At 31.8% G+C, this 15,476-nt stretch overlaps 1 protein-coding gene across 5 annotated transcripts; it reads right to left on the bottom strand.

Moving 5' to 3' along the window:
* Positions 1 to 8,942: 8,942 nt before the first annotated feature.
* LOC138942681 (uncharacterized) lies at positions 8,943 to 14,608 on the bottom strand. 5 transcript variants are annotated; one of them, XM_070313089.1, is made up of 8 exons: positions 13,998 to 14,608; positions 13,763 to 13,894; positions 10,310 to 10,536; positions 9,927 to 10,214; positions 9,758 to 9,808; positions 9,454 to 9,677; positions 9,206 to 9,368; positions 8,943 to 9,125 (listed from the first exon to the last, which is right to left on the bottom strand). In XM_070313089.1, the coding sequence occupies exons 3-8, from the start codon at positions 10,524 to 10,526 to the stop codon at positions 8,992 to 8,994; spliced, it is 1,077 nt and encodes a 358-aa protein (XP_070169190.1). In that variant the 5' UTR covers positions 10,527 to 10,536; positions 13,763 to 13,894; positions 13,998 to 14,608; the 3' UTR covers positions 8,943 to 8,991. The 5 variants fall into 5 exon arrangements, with proteins under 5 accessions (XP_070169190.1, XP_070169191.1, XP_070169192.1 ...); XM_070313090.1 differs by lacking the exons at positions 13,763 to 13,894; positions 13,998 to 14,608 and adding an exon at positions 10,611 to 10,697; XM_070313091.1 differs by lacking the exons at positions 13,763 to 13,894; positions 13,998 to 14,608 and having other exon boundaries at positions 9,927 to 10,205; positions 10,407 to 10,470.
* Positions 14,609 to 15,476: the final 868 nt, after the last annotated feature.

The raw sequence follows: 15,476 nt of genomic DNA, 5'->3' as shown, positions 1-15,476 counted from the left end.
AAACGTATATCCTCAATTTCGTTAACGTTGTACAAGATTTTTCGACTAAACTCACTTACTGACACGTAACTAAGACGTTCCGAACGAACAAAACTTTCGTACATAGCGATTTTAACAATGTATGCCGTGAAGCGGTTCTTCTCAATTTCCTTGATGTTGCACAAGAATTTTAGACAAATCTCACTTACTGACACGTAACTAAGACGTTCCGAATGAACAAAACTTGCGTACATAGCGATTTTAACAATGTACGCCGTGAAGCGGTTCTTCTCAATTTCCTTGATGTTGCACAAGAATTTTAGACAAATCTCACTTACTGACACGTAACTAAGACGTTCCGAACGACCAAAACTTGCGTACATAGCGATCTCAGCTTTGTGCGCAGAAAAACGTATATCCTCAATTTCGTTAACGTTATACAAGAATTTTCGACTAAACTCACTTACTGACACGTAACTAAGACGTTCCGAACGACCAAAACTTGCGTACATAGCGATCTCAGCTTTGTGCGCTGCAAAACGTATATACTCAATTTCGTTAACGTTGCACATGAATTTTCGACTAAACTCACTTACTGACACGTAACTAAGACGTTCCGAACGACAAAAACTTGCGTACATAGCGATTTTAACAATGTATGCCGTGAGGCGGTTCTTCTCAATTTCCTTGATGTTGCACAAGAATTTTAAACAAATCTCACTTACTGACACGTAACTAAGACGTTCCGAACGGACAAAACTTGCGTACATAGCGATCTCAGCTTTGTGCGCAGAAAAACGTATATCCTCAACTTCCTTAATGTTGTACAAGAATTTTCGACTAAACTCACTTACTGACACGTAACTAAGACGTTCCGAACGATCAAAACTTGCGTACATAGCGATTTTAACAATGTATGCCGTGAAGCGGTTCTTCTCAATTTCCTTGATGTTGCACAAGAATTTTAGACAAATCTCACTTACTGACACGTAACTAAGACGTTCCGAATGAACAAAACTTGCGTACATAGCGATTTTAACAATGTACGCCGTGAAGCGGTTCTTCTCAATTTCCTTGATGTTGCACAAGAATTTTAGACAAATCTCACTTACTGACACGTAACTAAGACGTTCCGAATGAACAAAACTTGCGTACATAGCGATTTTAACAATGTACGCCGTGAAGCGGTTCTTCTCAATTTCCTTGATGTTGCACACGAATTTTAGACAAATCTCACTTACTGACAAGTAACTAAGACGTTCCGAACGAACAAAACTTGCGTACCTAGCGATCTCAGCTTTGTCCGCAGAAAAACGTATATCCTCAATTTCGTTAACGTTGCACAAGAATTTTCGACTAAACTCACTTACTGACACGTAACTAAGACGTTTCAAACTAACAAAACTTGCGTACATAGCGATTTTAACAATGTATGCCGTGAAGCGGTTCTTCTCAATTTGCTTGATGTTGCACAAGTATTTTAGACAAATCTCACTTACTGACACGTAACTAAGACGTTCCGAACGATCAAAACTTGCGTACATAGCGATCTCAGCTTTGTGCGCAGAAAAACGTATATCCTCAACTTCCTTGATGTTGTACAAGAATTTTAGACAAATCTCACTTACTGACACGTAACTAAGACGTTCCGAACGATCAAAACTTGCGTACATAGCGATTTTAACAATGTATGCCGTGAAGCGGTTCTTCTCAATTTCCTTGATGTTGCACAAGTATTTTAGACAAATCTCACTTACTGACACGTAACTAAGACGTTCCGAACGACCAAAACTTGCGTACATAGCGATCTCAGCTTTGTGCGCAGAAAAACGTATATCCTCAATTTCGTTAACGTTGTACAAGAATTTTCGACTAAACACACTTACTGACACGTAACTAAGACGTTCCGAACGACCAAAACTTGCGTACATAGCGATCTCAGCTTTGTGCGCAGAAAAACGTATATCCTCAATTTCGTTAACGTTGCACATGAATTTTCGACTAAACTCACTTACTGACACGTAACTAAGACGTTCCGAACGATCAAAACTTGCGTACATAGCGATTTTAACAATGTATGCCGTGAAGCGGTTCTTCTCAATTTGCTTGATGTTGCACAAGTATTTTAGACAAATCTCACTTACTGACACGTAACTAAGACGTTCCGCACGAACAAAACTTGGGTACATAGCGATTTTAACAATGTATGACGTGAAGCGGTTCTTCTCAATTTCCTTGATGTTGCACAAGAATTTTAGGCAAATCTCACTTACTGACACGTAACTAAGACGTTCCGAATGAACAAAACTTGCGTTCATAGCGATTTTAACAATGTACGCCGTGAAGCGGTTCTTCTCAATTTCCTTGATGTTGCACAAGAATTTTAGACAAATCTCACTTACTGACACGTAACTAAGACGTTCCGAACGACCAAAACTTGCGTACATAGCGATCTCAGCTTTGTCCGCAGAAAAACGTATATCCTCAATTTCGTTTACGTTGCACAAGAATTTTCGACTAAACTCACTTACTGACACGTAACTAAAACGTTCCGAACGAACAAAACTTGCGTACATAGCGATTTTAACAATGTACGCCGTGAAGCGGTTCTTCTCAATTTCCTTGATGTTGCACAAGAATTTTAGACAAATCTCACTTACTGACACGTAACTAAGACGTTCCGAATGAACAAAACTTGCGTACATAGCGATTTTAACAATGTACGCCGTGAAGCGGTTCTTCTCAATTTCCTTGATGTTGCACAAGAATTTTAGACAAATCTCACTTACTGACACGTAACTAAGACGTTCCGAACGACCAAAACTTGCGTACATAGCGATCTCAGCTTTGTGCGCAGAAAAACGTATATCCTCAATTTCGTTAACGTTGTACAAGAATTTTCGACTAAACTCACTTACTGACACGTAACTAAGACGTTCCGAACGACCAAAACTTGCGTACATAGCGATCTCAGCTTTGTGCGCAGAAAAACGTATATCCTCAATTTCGTTAACGTTGCACATGAATTTTCGACTAAACTCACTTACTGACACGTAACTAAGACGTTCCGAACGACCAAAACTTGCGTACGTAGCGATTTTAACAATGTATGCCGTGAGGCGGTTCTTCTCAATTTCCTTGATGTTGCACAAGAATTTTAGACAAATCTCACTTACTGACACGTAACTAAGACGTTCCGAATGAACAAAACTTGCGTACATAGCGATTTTAACAATGTACGCCGTGAAGCGGTTCTTCTCAATTTCCTTGATGTTGCACAAGAATTTTAGACAAATCTCACTTACTGACACGTAACTAAGACGTTCCGAATGAACAAAACTTGCGTACATAGCGATTTTAACAATGTACGCCGTGAAGCGGTTCTTCTCAATTTCCTTGATGTTGCACACGAATTTTAGACAAATCTCACTTACTGACAAGTAACTAAGACGTTCCGAACGAACAAAACTTGCGTACCTAGCGATCTCAGCTTTGTCCGCAGAAAAACGTATATCCTCAATTTCGTTAACGTTGTACAAGAATTTTCGACTAAACTCACTTACTGACACGTAACTAAGACGTTTCAAACTAACAAAACTTGCGTACATAGCGATTTTAACAATGTATGCCGTGAAGCGGTTCTTCTCAATTTGCTTGATGTTGCACAAGTATTTTAGACAAATCTCACTTACTGACACGTAACTAAGACGTTCCGAACGATCAAAACTTGCGTACATAGCGATCTCAGCTTTGTGCGCAGAAAAACGTATATCCTCAACTTCCTTGATGTTGTACAAGAATTTTAGACAAATCTCACTTACTGACACGTAACTAAGACGTTCCGAACGATCAAAACTTGCGTACATAGCGATTTTAACAATGTATGCCGTGAAGCGGTTCTTCTCAATTTCCTTGATGTTGCACAAGTATTTTAGACAAATCTCACTTACTGACACGTAACTAAGACGTTCCGAACGACCAAAACTTGCGTACATAGCGATCTCAGCTTTGTGCGCAGAAAAACGTATATCCTCAATTTCGTTAACGTTGTACAAGAATTTTCGACTAAACACACTTACTGACACGTAACTAAGACGTTCCGAACGACCAAAACTTGCGTACATAGCGATCTCAGCTTTGTGCGCAGAAAAACGTATATCCTCAATTTCGTTAACGTTGCACATGAATTTTCGACTAAACTCACTTACTGACACGTAACTAAGACGTTCCGAACGACCAAAACTTGCGTACATAGCGATTTTAACAATGTATGCCGTGAGGCGGTTCTTCTCAATTTCCTTGATGTTGCACAAGAATTTTAAACAAATCTCACTTACTGACACGTAACTAAGACGTTCCGAATGAACAAAACTTGCGTACATAGCGATTTTAACAATGTACGCCGTGAAGCGGTTCTTCTCAATTTCCTTGATGTTGCACACGAATTTTAGACAAATCTCACTTACTGACAAGTAACTAAGACGTTCCGAACGAACAAAACTTGCGTACCTAGCGATCTCAGCTTTGTCCGCAGAAAAACGTATATCCTCAACTTCCTTGATGTTGTACAAGAATTTTTGACTAAACTCACTTACTGACACGTAACTAAGACGTTCCGAACAAACAAAACTTGCGTACATAGCGATCTCAGCTTTGTGCGCAGAAAAACGTACATCCTCAATTTCGTTAACGTTGTACAAGATTTTTCGACTAAACTCACTTACTGACACGTAACTAAGACGTTCCGAACGAACAAAACTTGCGTACATAGCGATTTTAACAATGTACGCCGTGAAGCGGTTCTTCTTAATTTCCTTGATGTTGCACACGAATTTTAGACAAATCTCACTTACTGACAAGTAACTAAGACGTTCCGAACGAACAAAACTTGCGTACCTAGCGATCTCAGCTTTGTGCGCAGAAAAACGTATATCCTCAACTTCCTTAATGTTGTACAAGAATTTTCGACTAAACTCACTTACTGACACGTAACTAAGACGTTCCGAACGATCAAAACTTGCGTACATAGCGATTTTAACAATGTATGCCGTGAAGCGGTTCTTCTCAATTTCCTTGATGTTGCACAAGAATTTTAGACAAATCTCACTTACTGACACGTAACTAAAACGTTCCGAATGAACAAAACTTGCGTAAATAGCGATTTTAACAATGTACGACGTGAAGCGGTTCTTCTCAATTTCCTTGATGTTGCACACGAATTTTAGACAAATCTCACTTACTGACAAGTAACTAAGACGTTCCGAACGAACAAAACTTGCGTACCTAGCGATCTCAGCTTTGTCCGCAGAAAAACGTATATCCTCAATTTCGTTAACGTTGCACAAGAATTTTCGACTAAACTCACTTACTGACACGTAACTAAGACGTTCCGAACGAACAAAACTTGCGTACATAGCGATTTTAACAATGTATGCCGTGAAGCGGTTCTTCTCAATTTGCTTGATGTTGCACAAGTATTTTAGACAAATCTCACTTACTGACACGTAACTAAGACGTTCCGAACGATCAAAACTTGCGTACATAGCGATCTCAGCTTTGTGCGCAGAAAAACGTATATCCTCAACTTCCTTGATGTTGTACAAGAATTTTAGACAAATCTCACTTACTGACACGTAACTAAGACGTTCCGAACGATCAAAACTTGCGTACATAGCGATTTTAACAATGTATGCCGTGAAGCAGTTCTTCTCAATTTCATTGATGTTGCACAAGTATTTTAGACAAATCTCACTTACTGACACGTAACTAAGACGTTCCGAACGACCAAAACTTGCGTACAAAGCGATCTCAGCTTTGTGCGCAAAAAAACGTATATCCTCAACTTTCTTAATGTTTTACAAGAATTTTCGACTAAACTCACTTACTGACACGTAACTAAGACGTTCCGAACGAACAAAACTTGCGTACCTAGCGATCTCAGCTTTGTCCGCAGAAAAACGTATATCCTCAATTTCGTTAACGTTGCACAAGAATTTTCGACTAAACTCACTTACTGACACGTAACTAAGACGTTCCGAACGATCAAAACTTGCGTACATAGCGATCTCAGCTTTGTGCGCAGAAAAACGTATATCCTCAACTTCCTTGATGTTGTACAAGAATTTTAGACAAATCTCACTTACTGACACGTAACTAAGACGTTCCGAACGATCAAAACTTGCGTACATAGCGATTTTAACAATGTATGCCGTGAAGCGGTTCTTCTCAATTTCCTTGATGTTGCACAAGTATTTTAGACAAATCTCACTTACTGACACGTAACTAAGACGTTCCGAACGACCAAAACTTGCGTACATAGCGATCTCAGCTTTGTGCGCAAAAAAACGTATATCCTCAACTTCCTTAATGTTTTACAAGAATTTTCGACTAAACTCACTTACTGACACGTAACTAAGACGTTCCGAACGAACAAAACTTGCGTACCTAGCGATCTCAGCTTTGTCCGCAGAAAAACGTATATCCTCAATTTCGTTAACGTTGCACAAGAATTTTCGACTAAACTCACTCTTACTGACACGTAACTAACCCAATAAACACTGTTTTGTAACTTTTACAGAACATTTACAAAACAGCTGTTCGCTGTTGTGGTAACCGTTATGTCCACGATTAAGTAACGTTTAGATGGAAATGTCAGCAACATTATTCTTGTATATCAAACATAATAGATACATGAAATTAAAATGTAATAGATACATAAAATTTATATATGAAATTACATAACTATAACAGAACATAGTAAACACTGTTCTGTAACATTTACATAACATTGACAGAACAGATATGGTAACCATTATGTCAACTTTTAAAACGTAATAGATACATAAAATTTATATATATAAATTACGTAACTGTAACAGAACATAGTAAACACTGTTCTGTAACATTGAGAGAACAGATATGGTAACGATTATGTCAACTTTTAAATGATGTTTAGATGAAAATATCAGCAACATTATGCCTGTATATAATACGTAATAGATACATAAAATTTAGATATAAAATTACGTCATTATAATAGAATTTAGTACACACTGTTCTGTAATATTTATATATTATTTACAGAACACATATTATCTGTTCTAGTAACCATTATGTAATTTACAGGTAACATTTAGATCAAAATGTCACGTATTATATACAGCAACACTATGCTGTATATAATATGTAACAAAATGATAATAACAAATAACAAATATCTAAAATTTAGACATGAAATTAAGTAACTATAATAGAATAGTCTTTTTTCAGTCTAATCATTGATAAATATATATATTAATAATACATATATATTTATCAATGATTAAAATGAAGAAACTATTCTGCTATAGTTGAATATACAGCGCAAAATTATTGATTGGATAAAATTACTAATGGTTGTTTTTTTATTAAAATTAAGAGAATTAACTTATATTATTTATGTTTAGAAAATCGTGTATATATAAAGATATGGATATATATAACAATAAAAACTTGATTTCTTGAACAACTCTTTATTTCCACATATGCTAAATTGTTAAATAAATGAATCTTGTAACAAATTTATGAATAAATCTTTTAACAAATATTATTAATATTTATAAAATTAATTTTTGTTTCAAATTACAATTATAATGATAATTTAAATTATATTACATAATTTTAGATATTTTTTTTAAGAGAAAACTTTAAATATACTAATAGCTAATAATAATTTCAAACTTAAATAACAAATTGCACTTATATTGTATTAATTAATATACTTTGCAAACAATTAGAATCACAAAATTAAAAAGAATCAAATTCACGTATTTTTGCAAAAAAAATGTCATATGGTCGTAGAACTGTTTAAAAAAAGCATTTTAAAGAGAAAATGTTAAGTTTTATTACAATTAATAGAATTGATGAAAAAATTGTTCTCTACGTACTCGCCTATTAAAGTTGAAGTTTTTTTCTACAATTACAAAGCTCATTTTAAAGTAGCACCACTTGTAATAAAATCTGTATAAGAAAAATCGTTAGAAAAATCTCCGTTAGAGCATTGGAAAGTTATGTTTTCTAGCTTTAAAATCTGTTTTAAATATCATTCTGTGATAATTTTTTCGAAAAGTATATCAATTTGAATTTCATCCTTTCTACGCCTTTTTACGCCGAAGTACAATAATTTCCTAATTTTGTTGCAAAATATAGTACACTAATAACAATTAATAATATTATAAATTAATTAAATTTAGAAATATTATAAATTATAAATTTATTATAATAGTAATTAATATGATAAATTTAAACTTCACGGTACACTCGAGTATTCGCGATATTATTTTTTGTTTTAACGCTATACATCAATAAGAAATGAGTTTTTTAGGCTTCTCCCCACATGAAAACTATAATTTTTACATCCATAAACTTTTCATAAACACACTTGTCAAAATCTTTGAGATTCATGTATGATTCGTTAATTATAACACATTTGTTAATAATATAAGTGTGTACCGTTAGAATAAATCTAATTTAAACAAAAATGGAAACGCAATTCGATTTTCATTTGAAAGAAAAACAATAAAGCAATTATACTTTTTGTAATTAAAAAGATTGTTAGATAAACTATTAAATGTATCAACATAATGCATACTTTAATTCTACTAATTCTCCTAAAAGAAGTATTTAACTCAAATAATGACGTTGAGAACTCAAAATGAAAAGAGTGCAGACTATGATTTTAGATTTTAGAACATAAAAATTTAAAAACTTAAGTATTTAACACTAAATCTACCGACAACTTATTTATACCAAATGCAGAAATTTTTAAACTTTGATAACGTTTTGACCGATTGTTTAACCAGTCGTGGTAGGTTTAGTGTTAAAATCATTCAATATAAAAAAAACATTAGTTAAAAAAAATATTTCTTATGTTAATTAAGACTCTAGGCCAATAAAAAAAAGATCATAAGCCGAAACCTCATAGACTAATAAGAAAAAAGATTATAATGAAAAAATAATAAGCTTTTGAGACATTTAAATAACTTGCGGATTTGCTTCTTCAGAGTCTTTTTGTTGTCTGCTAAGCCTTTGACCACCTTGGCGAAACCATTCTTTCGTGATGTCTTCAAACTCTTTGTTTGTGAATTGATGTTGAGCCAAAATTGTTGCTGAATTATTAAAAAAATTTTACATTAAATTAAATTGCATATTTTATAAATTTATTTATAAATATAAAAATATATTTTACCTTGTATTCCCGTCAATATAAACTTTAAACTACTTATTTTAAAATGATTACGTAGTCCTTTCCAGGATGATACCTTGGCAACTTCATTAGAAAATAAAGTTCGATATATACGAATTAAATTTTTTTTAGCGGACCCTCCGCCTATGCGAGATATATACAGCATCTTTAGAAATAAAACATACCAATAATATAATTTACATTATTCTATTTAAATAAAATTTGCATTTAAATAACTTAATTAAACTTACAAATTTGTTGTACTCATCTGCATTTTCTGATAAATTCTTTTCAAAAGCTATTATTTCATTTATACTCTTAAACGGAAAAGATTTTTGTATATTTGATGTATCCCTGGCAGAGTCTTTAGACTTATGTTGGTTATGTTGTGTTTCTATGTTTTTTAAACGAATATCTATAGTTTGTATGTCTAATGAAATTGTAGTTATAGCTGTACATATTTTTTCAAAATTATCTAAAAAATTAATAATATTGAGTAAACAATGCCATAAAGAGATATTAATAAAATTATAAGATAAAAAGTAAATACAAAACCTTCCATTTTATCTGACATTTCTGACACTAACGTATATACATCCTGCATATCTAGAAATATTAAAAAAGTATTAGATTACTCATAATAAACAATAACTATAATTTAAAAAAAAACCGTTTTATTATAGAGATAATAAAAATGGAATAAAAGAATTAAAATAAAAATTACTTTTGTGAGGTACTATAGTTCCATCAAGAATTTCCATATCAATATTATTAATAATTGTTGAATCCAAAATATTTGAGATTGATTGAATATTTTTGGCTGATTGTGAGACATTGTGGATTGATGGTGGATTTGGTATAATTGAACGTGAGTCATCAGAATCAGATTCAGATTCATTATCATAAACTGTATTTAGTGACCGTTTTGTGCATGACTTCTTTATTTGATTTGTATTATTTTCATCGCTTGAAGAATAATTCGTTGCTCTTTGTCTAGCCTCATCTAATGAATCTTGATTAGGACAAAACCGTAATTTACAAATTACATTATTTTTTTAAAATATTAAAAAAATAATTACATAAATTCTGAAGTAAAATATAAATTACCATAATATCCATGAAATTTGATAGGATAAAGTGTCCATTTAGGATTATTAGTAACAGGTGGAGTTTGTTTCACAATAAACATGTTTATATTTTTTACCGATGGCCACCAGCATTCTGTTAAATTGGAAGAAAGCCATAAAGATGGAACTTCTGATACGATCTCTTCTTCATTATTCCCATCGCTTGGAAAAGTTACGACAGCGAAATTTTTTACCATTATTAATAATCTGTAAAAAAGTAAAACTTGTTAATTAATTTAATATTGTTTTCAATTATATATTCTATCAATATGAGTACTCGCCATAAACATATATCTTGTTGGTGCAGTAAAGGCAAGATCACAGCTTCTTCGTCACATAAAGGCAGTTTTACACATTTTAATTTAATATCAGACAATGGAATAGTAATTAACTCATACTGTGACTCGTTAATTTTTTTAATTCCGATATTTAAAGAGTTGCATGGAATGCGAAAAAATGATTTAATATTTAAATACTTTTTGCCAATAATGTAAATCTGTTTATTTTTAAAATAAATTGTCGTAAGTGAAATCGTTGTACCATCTAACAAAAGACAACAATTATCAGCAGTTCTTGTACTTAGATAGAAACCTTTACATTGAACTGATTTTATTATCTTTTTGCCATTTATAATACGTACTTTTGGTATTGGATAATTCTTTTCTACATTTGTTATATTAAAATTATCTTCTTCTTTACAACGATTGACTAATTGTTCTAATGGCCGACTCGAAGATCTAATTCTTGATTTAATTTTTTGCATGTAATTTTCGAACTTAAACGCACTAAATTTATTTAACACTCCCCATAATTTTACATAATAACACAAATGAATTAAATTATGAACGTTATATGATAAATATTGACGACCATATAATGTGCAATAATTTTCAACAAAATACAATAATAAACTGTGTGCATAATCAAGCAGTTGTACGCAATATTCTTTGCTACATAAAATTCGAATTGCTATGCTCAGACTCAAAAAATGAACATATTTATCACGTGATAATTTTTTAAAAAAGATTATTGGCCCAGTATATAATAATAATTGTCTTAATTCGGTGGCTTTAAAGCGATCAACCTCATCTAATTTCCTTGGCTTTCTAGCAAATTCCTTAGGTAGGAATAATGACATAGATAATAAAGAAGTTGAAGCAAGAGTTATCTGAGTTGCAACCATACGAACATTATGTTTACCTTTAATCCAAAACTGCAACAATTTTTTCATTACTCCTAATAGTACGAGATGCATGTAGTCTAAAGGAAATTGAGTAACCATTCCAATGTTTAAATCTTCAAGATTTGAAGTGATTTTATGGTGTTCTTCTTGTTTTCTTAATTTAAAAGATTCATCTGATCTTAACATTGCATTAATTTCTGGGTACGTTACTCGATTTTCTATGTAATCTCCCTCTTGAATACAATTACCGCATCCAAAATACGCATTATGTCCTTTAGTCCCCTTGATAAACGATTTTGCAGGAGCATCGCAGATAAATACGTTCAATTTCACAGTTATTTTTTTGCCGTATTCTACAATGCCAGTTCGGAAAATTTCTAAACAATCATCCTTAAAATATTTCAAAAAAGTATTGCAACATTTTGGCTTTTCAAAACCATGATAAACACCAATTATAAACGGTTCGGTGTAAATATCTGCAACTATACTACCTAAAATAGGCCAAAATTGACTCCCAGAAGATTTTGTTAAAGGAAGACCATCTATATTCACATTAATATTTATCTGAGATGGTAAATTATTTCGACAATAATGCTTACGAATAGATTTTTTCAAACTATCATCTAAACCTGCATGATAATATTTTCCTGGTGTCATTTCAATAATGTCTACTTGTTTGGGCGTTTGAAATAGAGTTCGAGCATCAATCGGAACATTATGGCCGTATTTTACTAGAATTTTCAGTAAACTACTAATAGCAGAATGACTGACACGATTTTCAATAGCCCATAATCGGATGTCGTTAATAAGTTCTGTTTTACAAAATTCTGTTTTAGAAAATTTATCACTTGAAATACTTAACTGAAGACTATTTTTATCAATACTAATTTCCGAATGTTCAGAAACTAAATCATGATTATTTTCTGTACACTTATGAGTGTTCATTACATTGGAATAATCGATATCAATTTCTTTTAGTACATTTTGCTGCTGAGGTAATTGTTCGATGTTACCTGGCCCATTCGATAAACTTACGATATTATTTTGAATTTCCAAATTTGAATTAATAGTCATTTGGCAGATATTACGAAATTTTTTTAAGAAAATACGTCGCCGCTGCCTTGGCGTTAAAGAATTAATGTCTAGTCTTAATTTTGATTTGGACATAATATAATTTTATAAAGCAATAGGAAATAGATGAATTGCGATTATGTATACGAATATAGGTTTGGGTTTGCCTGATATTATTGTTTATATTATATTTTCCTTTTTCACTGAAACAATATATAGGAAGCTTATATGGAGAATTAAAAATATTTTGACAAATAAAAAATGTTTTAAGACATTTGCAGTTTTTTATCGAAACAAACTAATTCAATAATTAAAATATAATTTATGTAATATTTTAAGGACGCTAATAGAAAATTTCAGAAAAAATGCAATCTATGTTTCTTAAATAGTATTTCATTTATATATGAAAAATTTGATTTCTCACAATTATGGTGAAACAACCTACATAATTTTTTAATGTCTTTTAACGGAAATATTTTTGTAATGTATTTTAGTGTTGTAATTAATTAAACACGAATAATTTTTTTTGTTACGTTGCATGTTATTATAAACTATAAATTATAAATTAAAGTAATTATATAAGCATATTGCACGCATAATATTTACAATTTTTTAAGACCTATAACTTCATTATGTAATGACTTGTAATAATTAATGCTATCATGTTTAAATATTTTATACTTGAATAAAAATCAGTTTACATCAAATTAATTCACGATCAAATACCAAATTGAAAAATTAAGACTCATGCATAGAAAATATTTATTAATTATAAGATTCTATTTCATTTGCAAAAAATTATTATGAAAACAGTCAATAATAAACTTTCAAAATATATGAAGTATTCGAAAAAATATATCTACAGTTTTTTCTAATGCAGATATCTTGTTCAACAATATAAAAGCTATATTTCATAATTGATATCATTTATCATTGGAATTACCATTACGATCATTATAAAAAAATTATAAACCGGAATTTAGTATGCCGCAATGCAATAAAAAATAAAAAATCTATAATTAAGAAATGATGTAACTTTACACTCGAAATATTCAAGCTTCTGATTCAAAAAGTAGTGCAAATAAGAGATTTCTTGTTTTTCTCATTATATGACCGTGCAACAAATATTGTAAAAAAAACATGGGAAAAATAATGTTGCATAAAATAAATCGTACTTACTATAAAAATGCCAAAATATAAAAATAATGAGGCAAAACTAGGTGTATCTTTCGCCGGCACGAGGTCCTTTGTCCTTTGTTAGGCGCACGTGGTTTTCAGTTTTCACGTGGTACGCGATGTATCTTTTGTTCACTGCACAAGAGGAATTCAATCTGTAGCATAGCTTTTTTACCACAAGACAACAATTATCATTTGTTGGCATTAATTATTAAGTTAATATTTATTTCATACTTACCAATATCTCGATACTGTTCACACTTTCAACACAATTTTTTCACACGCACAACTACTGTTTTCGTAGATTTGGCCATATTGAAAAGTAAAGCCTAGCGCGCAGAAGCTTGGGATGCTTTGTACGATGATTGCGCACTAGAGCTGCGTTCGGAAACATTACCCGTGTGCACACGAGCGACGTTCTATCTTTGTTTAACTTTTGGTACATAACAAAGATAGAACGACACTCGTGTGCACACGAGTGATGTTTCCGAACGCAGCCTTGCACGCATAGACATAGTATATCTAGACCGAGCGTTTGCCTTTATTTAAGGAGTGGGGGTAAAGATACACGTAGAAAAGGACATACTCTGTTCCGTGCTCCTTGCGTTCTCTCTCGCTCGCAAGTAGCAGCGACTATGTCTATGCTTGCACGTATACTTAATACGACTAACAATAAGCCAATCACAGACTTACCCCCTAGGGCATGTTCACATAACTTACACAGATGCATAATGTAGAGAAAAATTTACTAATTATGCGTCTTGCACAAAGAACATAAGTAAAAAATTTCAGTAAACGTATATTTACTTAATAATTACATAATATTCTATATGTTATAAATGAACAAAACAAAACTATGACGTATCAGTTATGTCAATAACGTAATGAATCTATAATTGTTACATAGAAATGTTATGTCATTTTGTCGTTACTCTATTATGTAACATTTATGCAATTTGGTGAACATAAATGTGTATACTCTAAAAGTTTCGTGAATGCCACGTAATTTTAACGACATAATTGACACGTTATGTTAAATATACATAACATTTATGTATTTTGGTGAATGTAAATGTATATACTCTAAAAGTTTCATACATGTTACGTAACTCTAATGATATAATTGAAATGTTATGTTAAATACGTAACAATTATGTATTTTGATAAATGTAAATGTGTATACTATAAAAATTTCATAAATGTTACATAACAGAAAAATAGTATACATATATCATTCAAAAAAAGATATCTGGTGCATATTTTAAAATTTTTTTTTTAATATATAATTTTATTTTCCACATTTATAACTCTATATTAAGAAAATATGTTTCAAATACGTTTTTCTCAATGATATTATATGCATTTATCATCTTTTCAGAACACTCAAAAATGTCAACAATGGTATATATTTTTTTATGTGTAATACGATATGGAAATTTTGTTATTACTAGACATTACAAGTGTGCGCTTTGCGTGCGCCACACGCATTTATCGTGTGCGTGTGTGTCTGTGTATTACATATGTGTGTGTGTGTGTGTGTGTGTACATATATTATAATTTAACAACTAAGCTTCGGATAAAATTTTGATAAAGGAAAAATCGTTTTAGAATTAATTCAAGAATACGACATTTTAAGAACTAAAAGTTGTTTTGAATCACCCTGTATACACACAAAAAAAAATCAAATGTGGTACACACACAATAAATGTATATGGTG

The sequence above is a fragment of the Polyergus mexicanus genome, unplaced genomic scaffold (assembly GCF_030449975.1).
Source record: "Polyergus mexicanus isolate NDT 795.1 unplaced genomic scaffold, iyPolMexi1.0 SCAF_23, whole genome shotgun sequence".
Classification (NCBI taxonomy): Eukaryota; Metazoa; Arthropoda; class Insecta; order Hymenoptera; family Formicidae; genus Polyergus; species Polyergus mexicanus.
The sequence above is the reverse complement of the archived record's forward strand: the minus strand, read 5'-3'. Positions and strand labels throughout refer to the sequence as shown.